This window comes from Fusarium phalaenopsidis (genome assembly GCF_050370095.1).
Source record: "Fusarium phalaenopsidis strain FUZ10S chromosome Unknown contig_32332, whole genome shotgun sequence".
Classification (NCBI taxonomy): Eukaryota; Fungi; Ascomycota; class Sordariomycetes; order Hypocreales; family Nectriaceae; genus Fusarium; species Fusarium phalaenopsidis.
The window spans coordinates 2,468,193-2,487,963 of NW_028145391.1; the positions used below are offsets into that span (position 1 = coordinate 2,468,193).

Here is a 19,771-nt window from a genome sequence, read left to right on the forward strand (position 1 = left end):
ACGAGAGTCTGGACCCGCGACGACGGGTGTGTCTCCTCATGCCACTAACCGTAGCGGCACAATCGTCTTTGACGCCATCTCTCTCTCATGCAGCAGCCAGTCCAATAGTTTGGTCCTCGACGCGTACGTAGTAACCTGACTCTGGTTACAGCGCCCCCATGAACATCAAAGGTTGAGTCGAACCAGGGCAAACCAACACTGGGCGCCATCAGGAATGGATGGATGAGTGAATGCAGCAAGAGGTCAACCAAGAACGGATATGGCTTCCCTCATGGATCCAGCTCCACTGCTGACGTATCAAGCATATCCCCGACTGGCCCAGCTCGTTAAACGCGCCGCCCGCTAGACATTGACACTGACTGGGGACCCCTTGGATCAAGGCCGTGGCCCATGGCCCAACCGACTGTGTGGGGGACCAGCCGAGAATTGAATTTCCTGCGCCCAACCACAAATGCTTGGTTACCAACGGTAACAAGATCGTGCGGGATAGTTCCAACGCCTCGTTGCATTTAGTCACCAGCCATTGCCTGTGAATGACCGTCGTCTCGCAACTTGCCGCCATCTTCATCTCCGTCACCTCCGTTTTCGTGGGGAGCGTTTCTGATCCTGAGAATTCCGTCGCATCCTCGATCCCCTCCCCGACCGCTGCAGCTAGAGATGTAGGATGTAGGTAGTATACGGAGTAGCATGCCTGTGCTCGACCATCGTTTCCCCGTCAATGCGGGCCCGCGCTTCAGGAATGCCAAGAGACGCTCATGAAACGCTCGACGACGAAACTCGAATGGAGCACGGGGCACGGAACGCGAAACACTTGATGTCCGTCGTTACGTTTGACCACCGGCGATCTGTTCCCAAGTTGGTTATGCCCGCCAGCAACGTCGTTGCTGGAGCCGCCGTCACCACTGCACGGATGGACCCTGGGTTTTCGGCATGTGGGAGATCGGGTGCGTTGAGCAAGGTACGTAAGAGAGTAGGCAGCCCGAGGTAATTCTTTTTTGCTAGACGAAGCTGCTGTCTGTGCCTTGTAGATTATCTCTGCTGTGGTTAAAGGTTTAATGGGTATTGTTGAATCGTCAAACATTGAACGAATCGGATCAAGAGACATGAAAGCACCTTCAAGGTTCAGTTGCCCAACACACAAAGTCACATGTCATGGCTATCATGTACATTTGATCGTGATCTGGAAGGAGCTCTACACGATGGATGTAGGTACCCAGCTCCTGCCTTTATTGGAAGCACAATGGTATAACAACAATCACCCTTGTCCAATATTTCATCACCAGGCGTCACATTCCATCATCTCCAACCAGACGGGATGTTACAGATACCTTCAAGTCTACCCATCTCGAGCATCCAGATATGGACATGCGTACCCAGAAGAACTCTAACCTTGCTCTCTACCTCCTCAGTCGGTGCCCAAGCACCATTCCAACAAAGGCGAGAACTCGGTATGCTGTTCCGATTGCAACCAAGACGCCAATGTTCATCCACTTTCGATCCAACTCGAATCCAGTCTCTCGCGCAGCAATGTTAACCTTGTAGAGATAGGCGAACGGTGCCACGAGCTGCCCAAAGTATATCTCCGCAAGCCAAGTAGCCGGGGATGCTCGCCAAAGCCACTCCATGTGCCAGTCCTTGACTGACGACAGGGGCGGTGCTGATCCAGACAGGATACCAGTGATGAGTGCAATCATGGTTGCAAATAGCGGCGCATCTTCTCTGCGGACGACCATGCTCACGATGCTGGCAAGACCATATATGCAGTAAAAGTACAGCAGGTTGGTAAGAAACGCGAGACCCCAGTCGATGATGGGCACTGACAATAGGAATAGGGGTGTCGTGAAATGGAGGCATCCAAGGGCCATCCGCGGCAAGACAGAAATCACCTTGGCAATGAAATACGCAAATCGGGAGTGTCCTGCTTCGGCCTCCCGTCTGTATAGCAGCGTCTCCTCAGAGAAGAGCTTGACTCCAGGGGCAGCCGCAACGAGACCAACAGCAATGGCGATGAGGAGGGCAAACTGCGGCGCAGAGATGAAATCGATGGCCGTCGACAAGACCTCGTAGGGTTCGTGGAAGATGCCAACAAACATTATGCCGTTCTTGGGGTTGTTGGCGAGTCCTAGCAAGGCTCCGGCAAGCACCGCAAGTCCCATCTCAGCGAAGAAGGCTCCCTTAGTGCGATATTGTTGAACCATGGCACGGCAAAGGCAGAGCCAGGCTTGCTTGAAAAATGGAGCACCGCGTTTCTTGAGGGCCTGGCGCATGCCAGTATCACCCAGCATGGTCGATCGGACACTCCTGCGCTCGAAATCCTCGGCCGTTTTGGCCTTCCGAGATGTTGACCAGTTGGAGATGAGGGCCTCCTTGGAGACGTCACCTTTGGCGTTGTATTCTCGACCATTTCCGGTGATAATGTCAGTAATCACGTCGGCGTGGTTGCTATGCTCGGGGAAATGGAAGCCCATGCCCTCAAAGTATGCCTGGGCCTCAGGCTGGGGTCCTTCATAGATGGTCTGTCCGTTTCCGAGGAGAATGAGGTTGTCGAATAGCTCAAAGATCTCGGTTCGGGGCTGGTGGATGATGACGATGATGGAGATACCGAGCTTCGCAATTGCCTTGAGCGTGCGCATGATGGAAGATGCGGCGGTGGCATCGAGACCACTGGTTGGCTCATCAAGGAAGATGGCCATGGGCGCAGCCGCCAGCTCCATGCCTATGCTCACTCGCTTTCTCTGTCCACCGCTAATGACGGGCTTACCTACACTGCCGACTCGAGAATCGCGCACATGCGACAGCTCCAAGCAGTCAATGACAGACTCGACATGAGCTTCGATGTCGGCCTTTTTCCATGTTCGAGGAAGCCGGATGCGTGCCGAGTGGACAATGTTTTCGTAAACGCTCAACTCGGGCAGTACGATATCGTCTTGGGGCACATAGCCCGTCAACTTCTTGTAACGCTTCATCTTGCCCGGGGTATTATTGACGGCAACGATACCGCTAGTGTTACTAGTTTTACCCATCAACACGTTGACAAATGTCGACTTGCCGGCTCCCGATCCACCCATGACAGCCACGAGTTGTCCCTGTTCGATGGATCCAGTGACGTTCTGGAGAACTGGTTTGACGGCCTTCTTAGGATGGAAGCTGAGGTCGGAGTACCTGAAGGAGAGACCAAAGTTTGTCGCCTCGGCTGCTCTGCGCATCGAATCAACAAAGGCCTTGAGCTGCGGTGAGACCTCGGCTTCCTTGTGCTGTTGATCAGAGCTATCGGTGCTGCCCCGTGCCAGAGCTGCCTCGAAGCCATGACCAGGACGACCCTCTCGATGTGGCATGTCGTAAGGCGAGTAGGGCGCATAGGGACTGTACGAGAGGTTCATGGGGGCCATCTCGTTGTCTTGTCCCTCGGGCAGTTCTTTGTATCCAGTGATGGTGGCTCTCACAGCCCTCATGGTCTTGTGCCTCTTCAGGGTGCCGGCATGCGCCTTGGAGGTAGAGTGCCACCGCTGCCGGAAAATCAGGAAGAACATGCCAATGACAAGGAGGACGTCGATAATGATCAGGACCACCAGGGGAACCATGAAGCGCTCGAATGATGATCCCTCGGGACAGAGGCTGCCAGAAGCACAAGGCGTCGGCTTGGAAGCACCAGGTTGACAGTATGAGCCCTTTGGACATCGAAACTTCTTCTTGCCTTCGTCTTCGAGAGGACAGTAGTAGCCCTGCTGGCAAACGATTGGTTCAAAAGGACCCATGCCTATGTTTTCGCCTTTGTAGTGGCAGGTCATTTGTGAAAGTCGTCCGACTGTGCACATCTCATTGGGAGGGCATGACTGGGGGAGTGAGTTGATGGTGTTGTTCATGCCTGGACTGATTAGAACTCGTTTCTCACATGGCTGAGGCTCAGCAACTGGGACTCACAAAGAAAACCTTCTTTACAGCCATCCTTGGTCCAAGACTCGACGGACTGCAGTTGCAGTGGCAAGGCGCCAGGTCTCCAGCACGGCGCCGCATCTAGGGGTAGCTGATCATTCAGCAGCTGTTGGTAAGAGCGATAGAAGCTGGTCGAGAAGCTGGACTGATTCTTGCCGGTGCAGTCTCGGTCGTAGACACTGAGCCTCTTGTTGTCTTCCAATGGCTTCAGTGTCCGGGTTCGAGCGTCCCATGTCAGCTGTTCGCTGGTCTTGGGAGGGTTCGACGCGTCGTAGATGGGCAGGTCGTCGATGCTTCCCTTGCCATTCTTGGACTTGAACCATTTTCCTGTTGTCGCGTTGTACACGACCTGGGTCTGGTTTCCGATGCATTGCCAGGCGGCCTCGTCACGCTCGAATCTCCATCCGTCTCCGGTGAGTTGATCGGCGCCGGGCAGAGGTCGCAATGCGCAGAGGCAGGCTGTTGTGTCGAGGAAGGATGGTCCTTCTGGCCTCACGATGGGGAGGAACGGCTGCTGCGGCACCTTGGCCGGATCAATGCCCCAACGCTCGAGCGCCATTGTGTTGCGCCTTAAGGGTGATGCTGGTTTCCCTCTGGGGAAGAAGAGTGTCGTTGGTGTGAGAATGCGCTCACGAGATGAGTGATGGTCAACGGCAGTTCAACTCCCTCGCATCTCGGCAGACCTGGCAGCGCGTGGGATACGTCTTTATACATGTTGGCAATTCCGCAAGGACTGCCTCAATGGGAAGAAAGACAACAATGGGGACACAGGGAATGAGCCCGAGAGTATGAAGGATCATCCAGCCAAGATGTGCTGCTGAGGCTATGGGATGGGGCCATTGGGGCTCCGTCGCTGGCACAGCGCAGTGCTTGTGAGATTTTAGTGCCCGCGAAGTCCCAGGGTCACAGAAGGCGAAGCTATTTCCAGCCAGCGGTCAACGATTGCAATTCCAATTCCTCCGAACGTGGTAGATGCCCCGCCGATCTCGACTGGCATGGCCAACGAGACGTGGTGGTGACGGCACCAGCTGGATCGTAGCATTAGGGCTGAGCCGGGTCGAACGTATCACAAGCAGTCAGCAGAAGATGCACATCTCCCCTCTGCGACTAGGATGCGCTTCAGTCCTTCAAGTTCATCTTCACAAGCAAGGTTCAGGGTCGAGGTCGTTGAGGTCGGTTCCCACGTTCGTTCCCGCAGCCTTACATCAGCGGCGGCGGCTCTCATTGGTTGGCGCTCCATCCCGCCCGATAGGGCTTAGAGTGTGGCGCACTTTGACACGACGTCAATCCAAGGGTTAGGGTTACCTTAGACTACTGCAGGTGTTTCTAGGCGCGAGCTCAAGAGCGAACGACGAACGACGACGCGAATGCCGGTGTTGGTGTTGGTGTAAATCTCACCTCACCTCACGACCATGCCCGCACGGGTTTCAGGGAAATGACGTGACGTGGTGGTTTCGAAACTTTTAGTGATAATCCGCGCCAAGGCTAACTACTGCATCTATGTCTTTTTTGCCTATTTCGGCCGTCATTACGCCTGCCAAGCAATCTGCCTTGCCCATTAGCTGAATCCCTCTCGATCCTCCCTCTATCCACATGGATCTCAAATCATTTTGCTGTTCCCGGGGTATCGTATCTCATGCGTTGCACCTTTTTTCTTCCCTTCTAGCCAAGACACAAGACTCAGCCCAGCCATTATTATTCCTTTTCCGTTACAGGGCCAGAGGCCACCGGTCCCTTCTCCGCCTTTTCATCTCCCGTCTCACCCGTAGCATTGGGATTGACCAAGCCCATCGACGCCGTCATCTCCTCCGCCGCCACCTTGTCAGCAGGTGTGTTGCCCTGAGTTCCGATGCGCAGGAACGGCAGGAAGAGGCAGCTCAGTCCCGCGAGTCCAACCGACACGAAAAAGGCCATTCGGTAGGGCACAACCGGATCGCCGCCATCGGCCTGCGCCTCCCCAACCGAGCTGTACACTGCCGTCGAAATACCAATGGCGACCGTCGAACCCAGACGAATAAGCATGTTGAAAATGCCTCCGGCCAATGATTGCTGGTGAATCGGAAGCGACTGCATGACGTACATCTATAAGATTTCGTTAGCATCTGTCCCTTGTCCCTTGAGCCATCAGGATACCTACGTTGGTCACGTTGAACTGAAAGTCGGCGCCAATGACATTCATGATAAGAGAAGGAAAGATAAACGCCCAGTATATCGTATTCGCCTTCTGAAAGGTGAGAAGGAGGTTGGCGCCCAGGTAGGCAAATGAGCCCACTGCCATGATGAGGGTGTTGTTGATGCTGTGGAGGATGCTGGCCGCCACCACGTTCCAGATGATGCCCGCGATGACCTGGGGCAGCAGGTGCACCGCGACGTTGAGGGCATCATAAGCCTTGACTTCCTGCATAAAGAGAGCGAGCCAAAAGTTGGAGGAAGCGAAGGACATCATGCCGAGAATCGCCGTCAAGACAAGCTATTATCCTTGGTAAGAAAACTGCCGAGAAGTAACGGCAACAACAGACACATACCAACGAGAAGTTACGGTCTCTCCAGACATGGAGCGGCATGAGGGGGTGCTCCCAGTAGCTCTCCCAGACCACGAAGCCGACGAGGAGAAAGAATCCAACGATAAGCATGGCGATGATGTGCGCAGACTTCCAGCCGTCATCGGGACCAAGACTGTACACAAGTTAGTCCAACCCAAAGCATGGGGAGAGGGACATGAACATACGTCAAAGCAGCTGTAAACATGCCAATACCTGTAACAGTCAGGACAGTTCCAACACTATCGAACTGCCTCAGAGCTGTGCGCATGCGTGTCTTGAATGGTGTTGGTTCAAAGGCTTCGACGCTCGGAACAATCCAGATGGATGCAACTCCAAGCACGGCCCAGATGATGGATAGGAGGATGAAGCCGGCCCGCCAGTTGAAGATGCGAGCTGCAATACCACAGACTATACTACCCAGGGCAAATCCAAGGGGGTTTCCAGCCGAGAAACTTGCAAAGGCCCAGTTCTTGCGCTGCGAGGGCACGTTGTAAGCGGCTCCCAGAATGCCAATGGCTGGGGGCACCACCATGGCTGAAGCCAGGCCGAGTACGCCACACAATATGTCCATCCAGAAGGGGTTCTGGGCAAACGCAACGATCAGACAGCCTCCGCTGAAGCAGCACATACCGAAGAGGAAGACGGCCTTGCGGCCCAAGAAGTCAGCGAGCTGGCCCAGCGCAAGCTGGAATGCTCCAGCAGTAAGCCTACAACCGAGTTAGAGGACTGAAGGCGAGAGAGGACATAAATATGTTAAGACTTACGTTGCAGCAGCAGCAATCCACGAGATTTGGCTCTGTGTCATGCCAAGGTCCTTGCCAATGGCCGCCGTAACAATAACTGTCGAGCCAGTCAAAAAGGTATTTGTCGCCATGGCAATGGTGGCCATGAAGACGAATGCGACCTCCTGAAAAGTGTTCTTGAAGCATTCGGGACGCGCTCCCAGCCCCGACACGGCCTTGACCTCTTCTCCTCCGCTTCCCTCAACATCTTGAGCGTCGTCGACGTTGGCGGGTGTCTTTTCAGCCTCTCGGGAAGTGGGGGCTTGATGGCCGCCCCTGGATGCCGGATCGGAGGCCATTGTACCGGCGATTGCTACGCCGCCGGAGCTCGGTGATGACAATAACCCGGAGGAGGACAAGCGCAGGGTCACCGAATCGTCCAACTTTCCCGAGCTTCAGTCGGGCTGACCTGTTGCTGCTCCGTCCGTTGGGTTGATGAATTGAGCGTGCAAAGGAAAAGTGGGATGAAATAAGGTACTGAAGCAACCGCTGATATAAGGGCCCAGATGCCGTCCCCACTGCGGAAAACTATTTCACGGATTGGCAGAGGTCGAGATCTCACGGGAGGAACTCCGAGACTCTCCCGAAGTCGGAGGCGGCGAGAATCGGTGATATCGAGGGACAACGACTAGGCTCAGGTGCGTCTGGTTGTTAGATGCAAGGACACGGTGGGCAAAGCAAGAGAACAAGACGAAAACAAAATAGAAGACAAGGGAGGCCCGACAGTGTTGAGCACCGCCAAGTCAACTACTCCATTCCTGATGGGACTCTTGAGAAAAGATTTGCGCGCCAGCAACGGCAATTCTAACCCTTCTCCCTGAGCAAGCTCTGCCTGCAATTGACACTAACATTGACGCTCCCCTCCCACACTGCCGAAAGTGGGAGCCGAAGAAGCATTAATTGCGTGCGCGCCTCCAGCTCCAAAGGCAGACTTTCAGCTCTCAAAGCCGCCTAGTTTCTTTATTATTTTGTCATGGCTTAGTCAATCGCTTGCTGGTGGCGCCGACAACGGTGGGGTTGCTCATCTCGATTATCAATCAGTCAACCTCTGCCATCCCCATCAGCAACAAACAGGCGCCCTGAGAGGTCAATTGAACCTGTCGCAGAAGCAATGAAGGTCACACAGGTATGATGCGAAGTTCATTACGCCGCATGCGATAAGATAACCACCCTGGAGCCCGTCGCTAACAATTAATGCCAGATTTGGTTCTACCCTATCAAGGGCATCCGGGGAATCCAGCTGGAATCCGCCAAACTGGGGCCCCAGGGTCTTGAACACGATCGCCGCTTTATGCTATGCAAGGTCGAGGAGTCGGGCGAATTGACAAAAATGCAGCTGTCCAAATTCCCCGAGTGCAGTCTCTTTGCCCAGGAGATTGTCGGTGACAAGATCCGCGTCAGGTACATAACTCCTCAAGAACCGTTGGTTCCCTGGCAGCCGGAACAAGACACCGTTTTGGACGTTCCGATCGACCCAAAGCTAGACGGGCTGGACAGAGCCGACGTCAATCTTCATCAAAGCTTGGTCGTCGCATATCACATGGGTCCGGAGTACGACGCATGGTTCTCTGCGTGCTTCGGCTTCAGCACCGCCCTGGTCTTCATCGGTGATGGTCGACGCCCTGTCTTGGGAACTTTTTCACCTAGTGCCCAGAGATGCCCCCAGTCATGGCCTTCGTGGCTAGCGAGCTATGTCGGGGGTTACGGGTTTTCTCGCACCGATGAGGACTGGCTTGCCTTTTCGGATTGTGCCCCTTATCTCTTCGCTACGGAGCAGTCACTCAACAACGTTAGTGCCCGCCTGGCCGAATGCGACGTGGACATGCGAGCCATGCGGCCCAACATTGTCCTGGACGGTGAGATCGAGTGGGATGAGGACTTCTGGGCGCAGTTGTCCATCAATGGCGCGCACAGAATCGCCCTGACCAAGAACTGCAACCGCTGTACTTCCCTCAACGTCGACTATGACACCGGCCGTACAGCGAAGGGAGAGCGTGGCACAGTGCTCAAGAAGCTCATGTCTGACCGGAGGGTTGACGTTGGTGCAAAGTACTCGCCCGTCTTCGGCAGATATGGTTTCCTCGTCAGCAAGCCTGGCAACAACGCCATCGTGTCCATCGGCGATCATGTCGAGGTTACGGAACGGATGACTGAGCGTACCGTCTGGGACTGGTCGCTGACAGATCCCGCAATCGCACGGTACTATCGCCATGCTCCCGATGCCAAGATGAGCTTGCCCGTCCTGCTCTCGCTTTGGTTGACCAGCGCGGCTTTGCTCGGTCTGCTTCCGTGCTGGTTTCTGCTGTCTTGAATAGAGTCGTAGTATCAATCAACATGCCACATACGCGTGATAGATGCAGCGAGTTCATTTCTCTTACAGGAGAGCGGCAGTCGCTTCCAGTATCATCATCCAACGCTTCAGTGACCATCCCGTCTTGGTAGGGAAATTCATCGACCTGCCCGGTCGCAAACGCCCAGTGTCCGTAACATCTCGGCCCGTGACGCCGGCGCGGTGGGGACTGGGGGTAGATCCCAAACCCGGACCCGACACGGAGCGGCGTCTTTTCGGCCTTGCCAGTGTCCGCAAATGGCCGGAGAACAAGCGGAGGCGAGCAGAGTACTGCCTTGTCCTAACGTCTGGAAACGTTCCATTACCCTGTGCCTGTAATTGCCGGAGCGTGACAAGGCGGTCCCGCGGGTCGGTTGCACAGGAGCCCTTGGAGCAAGCAATCTGAGGAGTACGAAACTTGACGTGTCTGAAGTGACATGGAGTGTTCCAAGACGAATAGATGTTCAAGTAATGCTCGGGAAGCGCGAAACGAGGCGAGACGAAGCGAGGCAGGCTAGCCACGGCCTGGGGCGCGATGGACGGTCGGTGAATGAGGCAAAGGTTAATTTGTCGTCAACGGTCTTGGATTCGCAAACCTTCCTCACTTCAACACCCCCGGACTCGTTCCCCGATGGGTCCGTGTCGGCCGGGCGGGCGGGAGGTCGGATCCGGTAGACAAGGGGGGCGTGTGCCATGTGGTGATATGGGAGCTGTTGGTATGTTGCCGCCTCCGCCGTCGCCGTCGTGACTCAAACGATGATTCATATGAATAAAAATTAATTAAAGAGCTCTCGATCACGGCAGCGTGTGCCTAGGCACATGAGTGCTCGTGTGGCCGCTGAGCGTAACGTGAGCTGGTACATGGCAATTTGAGGTCCTTGTCTGTGCTGACGTCGATTCTCCACCCTAGGGCGCGAGAAGGGGCCCCAAAACGCTCTGTGGGTGAGGTGGAAACAGGCCGAGGCGGTTTCTGAATTTGTTCTGGAAGCCTTCTGGTTCATCTTCTCTTTCCACGGGTCCTCAGGCTTGTGGGTCGCTGGGGCTTGGGCTGGACTGGGCTGGGCTGGCTGGGGGGTATTGGCGTCGTCGCCTCCTCGTGAAGCATTGGAGGTGAGGACTTGGTCGTTTTCCCTTTACAGCCTCGGTGTCCCTTTGCAGCGAGGGCGCCCTGCCACGACACAAACACAGACGTTGACGTAGCCGCAGCCGCAAGCCATCACCGTAGAGGGTTGGGATGTAGCCTGGGCAATATCAGCTCTATTCTTGCAAGTCTTGGGCTTCTCCCACGTCAGGCTGACACCAAGGATACCTCATCGACCCATGCCGAGGACGTCTCCGCCTCGGATTGCATTATTCATGGCGCGAGTAAGTCGGTCGAGAGAGACCCGAAGCGAGGGGAGAAGAGGGGAGAAGAAAGGCGGAAAGGATCAATGATGCGACGAGAGATCTACACCTCAATAGGTGCGGCGTATGGCCCAGAGCCGGAGGCAACGTGAGGCGGACGACGGACAACGGAAGGAGCGGGGGGAGGAAGTTGGGAACCTACTTACCTACCTGCCTGGGCAAGAGCGAGCTGGCTAAGGAAGACCATCCGGCCAACAGGAGATTACAGGACCTTGGCTCTTTTCCCCAAAACCAGTCGAGCTTTGATAGGTCCAAACCAGCAGTCCTGGCCGGCTCAGACAAGGAGGACAGTAACTAAGTATGATTCTGACCAATCGTGACTGACTTGGGGTAATTGTTGGCTGTTGACGGCTTCGTTTCCGGCACCAAGGTGAAGTGGAAGCTCCCACTTGGGTCTTGGGCCTTGGGGGGAGGCTTATGACGACCAAAGACGGGGGTCCATCTGGCCGAGACCCCAATCATGACCTCACCATTTCAATTCACAGCTCCACGCTTTACTTTTTTTTTTTTTTTTCCCTCCCTTCTCTCTCCTCCTCGGCTCAGAGAGAGAATTTAGTCACTTCAGGATTCACTCCCATGTCCATGTCCATGTTCACGTCCACGTAGCAGTACAGAAACACAGTTAGAAACAAAATCATGCCTAAATTATGACAACACAGACCAGCAAGCTAAAAACATTTTCTCCTGCCTTCTAGGTAGGTAGTCTCTCGCCCTGAGCTGAGCCCCCTTTTGTTTTCCCCATGTGTCTGGCCCGAGCCATAGTCTATTTCGAGCGCCTGCCCAAACACCAACCCATCAATTTCATTTGTCTTGCCTTGCGCCATAAACCAAACAGAAACAGAGGCTTAAACAACATGAGGCCATGACTGCGTGTCCCTTCCTTCTCCGTACTCCGGTTGCCTACCAGGTCGCCCAGGCAGGTCTAGAGGGTTAATGCCAAGCAAGTGAAGAAGAAAAGAAACCCAAAAATGGAAGCAGAATCAACGCCATCCTTCTATGCGATGCAGTAACAACAAACAGCGCAGTCGACCCCAGGGACGAAGCGAACAAGAGTAAGAAAGAGAAAAGATCAAAGAGAAGATAAAACAGAAAAGAGACAAGAAACAAGAGCGCCAAAACATCCTGTAACACGCCAAACTTCCACAAAGGGAAACCTCGGAGCCGCGCCATAGATTGGAGGAGGTGACAGGCGAAAACCGAGATACTCTGGAGACGTCAAAAGTGCCCAGAAGCCCCGTAGAAGCCCTGTATCGGTCGGCCCTAGGGGCCAAGCGAGTCCAGGCGTTAGTAACCACAGGAGGGTCACTAATGCTGCACAGTTCCGAAAACGGGCTTGAGGTCCCTGGGACTGGAGCCTCCCACGTGGAGCGTGCAGGGCACTACTCCGCCATGACAGTCCGAGAAAAAGTGTAAGTCATTCAATGCCACCGTTTGACCGAATCCCCCACCTGCGCTCTGGGATGAATCGAGATAAGCGTCCTTGGGCGCTTCTCCTTTCGGGCCCTTGGCGTCCAGACACCAGATTCAACCTGTTGGAGAATGTGGCTGCTTGAGATGCGATGCGTTGCGGTCCGGCGCGTTTCGATGTGTTGTCGTGAGGCTCAGCTCAGCTGTGCCATCCTCGCTGGCCGTGAATTGACACCCCGGCAAAAGTGACGTTTCGTGGTCGGTGATCGGTGCACGAGAGGGGTGTGACACGGTTTGGTAGCCGTACATCCAGAGCCAGCTCCGGGCTGTCGTTCCGTGCTCTGCCAAGCGCAATCAAAGGCCCTTGTTGAGACGCTCTGCCTTTGATCGCAATGTGCGCCTGCACCGAGACTAAGAAGGCATCCTTTTTCCTTTTGGGTTGAGTCTCGCGTCATGTCAGTCAGGCCACACCCGTCATTTGCTAGCACATGAGCAAAGAGTGAACGGCCCACGCACGGCAGAGAATCGCGCGCGCACTCACACACCCCTTTCCCCCACGCCAGACACCGAGGATGCATGTCTCAGCGCCGGGGGTTTTTCCCGCAAGGGCTCAAGCGGCCTGCGTGCAAGGGCGGCACAAGTGAAGCTTGCAGTATGTGCACTCAAAAATCATCCAGTGAGGTCCGGAACGGCAGTGTTGGCAAACCCACTGGATCAAGGTGCTATCTGACTTGATCATCCGGAACGAGTGGGCGCAAGCGTTGGCCATTTTGTCGGTAATGGTGGCGGTTGTTTGGGGTGGTACAGAGGAGGGTGTAGGTGTCGTCGAGAATATCTTGGAGGTGCTGAACCCTCTCACAAGATTTGGCCTGATTGGGTGGGAGGAGGATCCTTGGGACGGAAATGTTAGCCTTGCATGTATATATAACCAACTGGGGCACGACCGGTCATGTAAGTGGTGATGGTCATCGCAGCCTCTCAGTCTGCATGCTCGGTACTTACCAAAGGGGTAGTGGTTTTGTGTGAGTGGCAGATGCAATCGAGTGCGGTGAATCGATGTCGAGTGTTCGGGAGGAGACGAGTTGGAGAGGGAGAGTGAGCAATGTGAATGGGTGATGGTGATGGGTGTTGATGGTGTAGAAGCCGTTGAAGTGATCAAGTGATGTTGAGCAGTGATGGGAGGAGGAGGCCTTGGGCTTTTATGCTTTCAAAGAGGATCAGGTGAAGTGGTAGTTGCAGTTGCCGTTGCAGAGATGTGATGTGATGTCTGCCGTTTGTAGGGCCGGGGACCGTCAAACGAGAGCCGTGATGGAGTCGGAGAGCCGGGATAAGGCTTGCAACAACATGGACAAGAGATAAACGACGGGTGATGGAGGCACGAGCGACGAGGCGGGAATGCCGAGGAGGTGTGCCAATGACAAAATGGAGTAGATTAAATGGCCCAGGACGCGAGGCAAACGAGCGAGGTCGAGCGTTGGAGTGCCAGTTCTTGGGTTGTTACAGCACGGCACGGCACCGCTCGGGGATGTTGTCGATAATATGTACCTGCCCTGCCAGGTGGACGGGCGAGGATGATGCCCGTGCCCTTCTGGCCTTGGGAGCCGTCAGTCATGCCAGTTGCAAAATATCCCGTCCGTCGGCCCAAAAATCCAGAAGCACTCCCAACCCCCGGTCTGGAAAGGGTGCCTGTCCTCTGACGCTTCTGGAAGAAGTGAAGAAGGAAGAGGGGAAGGGGAGGGGAGGGGCGTAGGTAAACGGTTCCCAAGAACGGACCAGCAACCAAGCACAGGGCAAGGTATCGTACCTAACGTGTACCCACAGACGCAGGTACCTGCCTTCTGCCTCGCCTTGTTTGATCGCGCTACGGCCAATTACTTCGGACGGGGGAACAAGCCGAGCAATTCCCAATGGCAACGGACGAGGACGCCAGAGCCTACAAGGAAGGGCACGGGCAACCACCATCCGTGGGCGGGGGATGACGAACTGGTGAGGTGAGGTGTGGTTGACATGAGGTGAGTGTAGGGTTGAAGTCCCCGGGATAGGGATAGAGCCCAGGCAAGCCCCGAATGTGTCAAGAGAACAGCATGGTAAAATCAGAAGCCGCCCAAGAGCCCATGGGCGAAATGGCATGGCCGGCCAGCCAAGGCTCCGCCGGTTGCGCCCCCGTGTCCTGGTTCTCGGGGCCAGTTGCGCCAGGATCGGAGGTGGAGACGGCCAGCGTGGGAGTTGAACAAGGACGGGCCAGTCTAAAGCTGCTGCTGCCGACAAGGGCAGGCCGCAATCCGCATGAGGGGGTCAGTCGTGTGCATCGCATCGCATCGCAGGTGTGCGTGCTGTGCTGGGAGAACGGTGCGAATAGAAACCGCGGGCCGTGCTGTTTTGGAAACAGACCGTACGGAATCGATACCGAGGAGGCGGCAGATAAACCTAAAACTGCGACCTAGGCTTACAAGGCTAGTGCGCTCTGAGCGAGCTCCGAAACTGCCACGGACGGGCTGGACCTGTAGAGGCAGATGGAGGTGAGACGGTGAGGTCACAGGTAGGGGTGAGAGCATGAGAAAACGGATGCCAAACCAGTGTGAGCCGGCAAATGGCCATGCTACATGCTGTGTCCCTCTGTCGCATGTAAGAGAGCGGAGCCGACCGTTGGACCAGGAGTGTGGGAATGGATGGTGCCTGGGCATTCTGCAGAGATGGATATGGAGAGGAGAGGAGACAAGACCAGACGGGTGGGGTGGCGGTGTAAGAGTGAGAACATCTACCTTACCTGTGAGTCCGGGTTTCGGGAAATAAATCAGAAGCCCAGACGACGACCTTAATACGGAAGGCGCATGGATGAGTTGTCGCCTCCTTCCCCGGATGACTACAGTACCTAGTAGCCTGTCTGTTCCTAGGCAGGTACTGTACCTACCTAGGCAGTTCCAGCTTCTCGGAACCTACTCAAGATGCCTCAGCCAGAAGACAAAGCGAGCAGTCGGAAGGCGCTCACCACCACCAAAACAGGAAACAAGGCATAAAGTTAGGATGATTAGAGTTTCAACCCACGACTGCCGCCCTTGCCGGGACGTCCACTGGCTCTTCGGGTCTTGATCCCTCATCTTCCGCCTCGTCGATGCCCAAGTCATTAATCACATCTCCATGGTTGTCGCAAACAAGTTGGGTAGGTACCTACTCAGTACTGGCTCTTCTTCGACCTTCGAACCTCTCCTGTCTTGATCCGTGCTTCAAGTAAGGGTCCAGCCAGGCAGAGAGCCAGCGGGCTCACACAATGGGGCTCTAGATCGGGTATGGGAGACCCCTTCCATCAGCAGAGGTGCTTTGTCCCGTCTGCATCTTGAAAAACCATCCCCGGCAATACCCATCTCTGCTATGGACCAGCTTCCAAACTGACAGCTGATGTTGCTCGCATCCCGGCACCTAGCTAAGGTAACTCCTTTACCTGCAACACTCCGCTGTCTGCCGTGTTGTCATTCAATCGACAAGGCGGTGCTGACGGTTAACCATCTCGCCTCCTTCACGCCATGGCCGATTGGGACCGTCTTTTGATATCGCCATGAACAAAATCGGCGTGGGTCTAGACTTGGCGAACTGCTGGGCGATTGCCTACCTCGGATGGGGTCAACCTTGAAACTAGGCCGCCTCGATGTAGCGCGGCGTTGGTGCCAAAACACAAGATCGACCTCTTTACTTCTTCCCGTTGGTAATCAGCTGGCTGGTGCAACTCAATGTCGAGCAACCCTGTACCCCGTCCGTCATGCCACCCCAGCGTTTTTCGTTTCCTCGGGCGTTTTCGAAGCGGTTTGCAATCCACCACCGACCTACTTGTCTCCGGCTCCGCGCCACACACCTTGCCTTCTTCAGCACACCGTCCTGGTGCAGGGTATGTAGACACAAGCACTTGCATTCGATCAGAGGCTAATGGCAGACTGGGACTATGTTCTGTTTGGCACAAACCTCGGTGTTGGCTGAGTAACTCTGCTATTAGTTTGCTCTCGGAGTGCAATACTTATCACATCACAGACGTCGATTGCAACCGCAAATACTCAGGTTGTGTCACCCATCTCACAGGCTGTCAAGATCTATCAGATGGTTGCTCAATCTGGCAAGGCAGCCAGCCCGTGAAATGGGCGTCTTGCCATTCGCTTAGCGCTTGTGCGCGATTACTGGCGGACCTCGGCCACTCCTCAAAGGAGGAACGTCATCTACTGATGCTGAACTGGTCACTGCAGAGTTGTCACCTCGCATCTGGACATGGTTCACCTGGCTTCTGCTTCTGCTTCCGCGACTGGGATCGCGTGCGATGCTTCCGTTTTCTGTGGCTAAAAGCTTCATGCTGTCGGCGGCAGATGAGTAAACGCGGAATGGGCTATTATTGCCCAGGGACCACAGTTTTGCAGCCCACAGACCATGGTAACCGTCTGACTGGGTTGACCATCAAGACGAGGCGGCCCATCTCTCACCGTTATGGGGCCCGCTGTGATGAATACATCATGATGCTGAGGGAGATGCTGCTGATGGACGCTGGAGGCACTGACCGCCTCAGCCCACGACGCCGGGCACAGCCGTCTCATCTCCGTCATCAAGTTCTCCATCGCTCTGCTTCCATCCCAGGTTGTCCCTTCTCCCATGGGCCCGTTTCCGTCTGATAAACTACGGCCCGTCTCATGCATACAACAACTCGGTGGCTCTCCGACACTGGGACCAATGATGGCTTTCGAATTAGAATGGAACGTGTAAGCGAATAGGCCGCTCGCTAGATGTTGTTTGGAGACGTAAGCTCCGTGTTTGTTTAGCGGTTGGTTGTTGGTTTGTCTCTGATCTGTTGTAGCCGCCAATATGAGCACCGATGATGCTCGTTTACTTCCAACAACCTGGGCTCAAGCTGGGTACACGCATGCTCTGGCGGGTAGAGCCGCCCATGTCGGCCGGCCGGCCGTACTCTCTCGGCGCATGCCTGCCTGCCTGCCTGCGCCCAATCCAATTTGTGCTCTCGTTTGATTTGGGCGTTTTGAGAATTTGTCTCTTTTCTCAAATTTTGCGTGGCCTGATGTTCTCTCTTGTCCCGTTTCAGCGAGATGCACCGAGCCATGAGGTGTCGTCTGTGGACCTACTTCCTCTTTCGTCCAGTGACTGCTGGATGGCCCCTTCCAAGGTTCGTTCCCCTCCACCCACTCACTGCAGGTGCGCCGCGATGCATCCTCCACTCCGCTTACACCTTCCATCCCGTTCGCAATCTAGCCTCCAAACGTCAACCTGTAACCTCCAACAGTCCACCGACCGACCTACGACCTACACCGTGGATACTACCCAACGGGATTAAACTTTGCCGCCCCTGTCATTCGTGCCTTGTAACCTTCCCTCTCCTCTCGTCTCCTCCTCGTTTATCAACTCAATCCTTCCTCGTTCATGCCTGACCATCCTTCGCCAAAAGCCGCAAACAGCCTCTCATCCCCAAAGCCAAAGCCTCTCAATGCCAGCAAACCTTCAATTGCTGGCAAACAAATAGGCTTGCTTCCGGACGTCAGGGTACAAGGAAAGACCTGGGACGGAATCCCCTGTCCCCATCGATGACAACAACGTGGCAGGCCTTACCTTCTTACGCCCCTGGTTCACCCCCATATTGTTGATTGCCATCTTTTTTTTTCGTGCTCGCTTTGTCACCATCTCCAAATATCCGGCCTGTTGGTTTCCTGCATCATGCCTTGGCCTTCCGTGCCAAGCCTGGCCCTGTCTCTTGCACCGTTTCTCAACACAGGCCAGCCCTGAGCCTCTCTGCATTTCGTCGTCAAATCTGCTGACTTGCAGCCCATGCGACCCTCCCGATGTCCCTCCTTACCCCCGGCTCAAAGAGAAAGCGCATGGCGCGACCTGCCCTCCCCGGACAGCAACCCAGTGTCCATGTGAGTGCGGCCTGTCGCCGGCTCGTTCTGGCAGCCCCGGCAATTCGATTGTTCCCCCGCTGTGTCCGGGCCACAACCGCGCCGCCCCCAAGCCGCCGGTCAACCGTTGCTTGCTGCAAGGTGCTCTGCTCCGTCCTCCCGGCTAGCCACCCGTCTGGGACCCCCCGTTCTGAGAGACGGATCCGTCGACCGTTAGGTGTCATGATTGTGTCGGCGTCAATGGGCGCCTAAGCTTGGGCCAAGCTCGTCAGTCAATTTGACGCCTTGTTACTGAAACCGAAACGAGAGCCGTGGATGGAGCCGCATTTGTCTTCAGTGAGGTCATGTCTCCATGACCCCTCTTACACAGTCGTCCTCGGCCGAGGGGGATGCTGGCATCGCCCCGTTTCGCCCCCTGGCCAGAGTCTTGACTAGCCTCGTGGACTTTCGACGATACCTACTCTTTGGGAATACGAATACCCGAGCCTAGGGCGGCTCTACTATGGAGGCATTTCATATTTTCCGGTTAGCTTGCAAACCCGCCAACCGTGGTCGTTCGTCTCGCCTGCATGCTCAACAGCCCCATGCACATCTGCCGGGCGCCGGCATCGCACTTCCCCATCTGCAGGCGCCTCCGCTGTCTCGGATCTCTGAGGGAAATACACGGATGGCCTCCTCTGTTTGGACAGCGGCCCGTTGTCTTGAACCGCTTCTGGCATGGAGTGACGTCGCCAGCCAGTGGAAGGACCTAGTCGGTGTGCTGTGCTTGCACACTTCATCTTACGATCGAGCTTGGACCCATCATTTAACGGTTGGCTGCCTTAGTGGTAGGTTCATCCCTTCTCAAACGGGCGAAGAGAGCGTCAAGTTGCCCACTGTACTTGCTTCCATCAGGTCCATCGCATGTGGCCTTGCTAGCGCTCCATCGTTCCTCGGCTTCTTTCTGCCACCTCCAGGACGACTTCTGTTGCTCAACTTCTATCATCAATCGGTCTTAAGAAGCATAATTTCCCTCCTCCTGGCTGAGCAGAGGCTCATGAGGCGACTGCGCTTCACGAACAGGCCACCAAGAGAGCCCACCAGCGGATCCACACATTCCAGAACACAAGTCGAACATTCTTTTTGGAGGAACCGAAAGACCGTGGACCCTGTCCTGCTGAAATTCCCCCCACAGCAAGGCCCCTTGCTGGGCTTGATTCTGGCGAACGCCCCCACAATCTGGTCATTGTCACGCAGTAGCAGGTTTCCCATGGAAAGCATTAGGTGAATACCACCGCATGTTACTCGTCGTGGCACTGCCTCAGCCCTGGCCAAGGTCAAAGGATCCGGCACCCACGGCCTCGATGGCGAGTTTCAGGAGAAAGAAATTGTATCGGCGATCGCCTAGCTGAAGGTTGACCCAGATTTCCGGTTCCTGGGGTTGGGGGCTTGGGTCTTTGGGCCTTTTGCTTTGGCATGGCTGCACCAATCCCATGTTGTCGGTTTCTAAACCAG

The 19,771-nt window shown here is 55.3% G+C and overlaps 3 protein-coding genes across 3 annotated transcripts; 1 reads left to right on the plus strand and 2 right to left on the minus strand.

The window, feature by feature from the left end:
• Positions 1-1,397: 1,397 nt before the first annotated feature.
• Positions 1,398-4,492, minus strand: LRP88_13755 (uncharacterized protein; the record flags this gene model as incomplete). The annotated part of the gene is made up of 2 exons (XM_083250111.1): positions 1,398-3,865; positions 3,922-4,492. 2 exons carry the CDS (start codon positions 4,490-4,492, stop codon positions 1,398-1,400), a joined length of 3,039 nt encoding a protein of 1,012 aa, XP_083094445.1.
• A 1,136-nt stretch (positions 4,493-5,628) lies between these two features.
• LRP88_13756 (uncharacterized protein) lies at positions 5,629-7,557 on the minus strand (the record flags this gene model as incomplete). The annotated part of the gene is made up of 6 exons (XM_083250112.1): positions 5,629-5,691; positions 5,752-6,015; positions 6,071-6,403; positions 6,459-6,609; positions 6,662-7,183; positions 7,241-7,557. The coding sequence occupies 6 exons, from the start codon at positions 7,555-7,557 to the stop codon at positions 5,629-5,631; spliced, it is 1,650 nt and encodes a 549-aa protein (XP_083094446.1).
• Positions 7,558-8,369: 812 nt separating this feature from the next.
• Positions 8,370-9,569, plus strand: LRP88_13757 (uncharacterized protein; the record flags this gene model as incomplete). The annotated part of the gene is made up of 2 exons (XM_083250113.1): positions 8,370-8,384; positions 8,460-9,569. 2 exons carry the CDS (start codon positions 8,370-8,372, stop codon positions 9,567-9,569), a joined length of 1,125 nt encoding a protein of 374 aa, XP_083094447.1.
• Between the last annotated feature and the right edge of the window lie 10,202 nt (positions 9,570-19,771).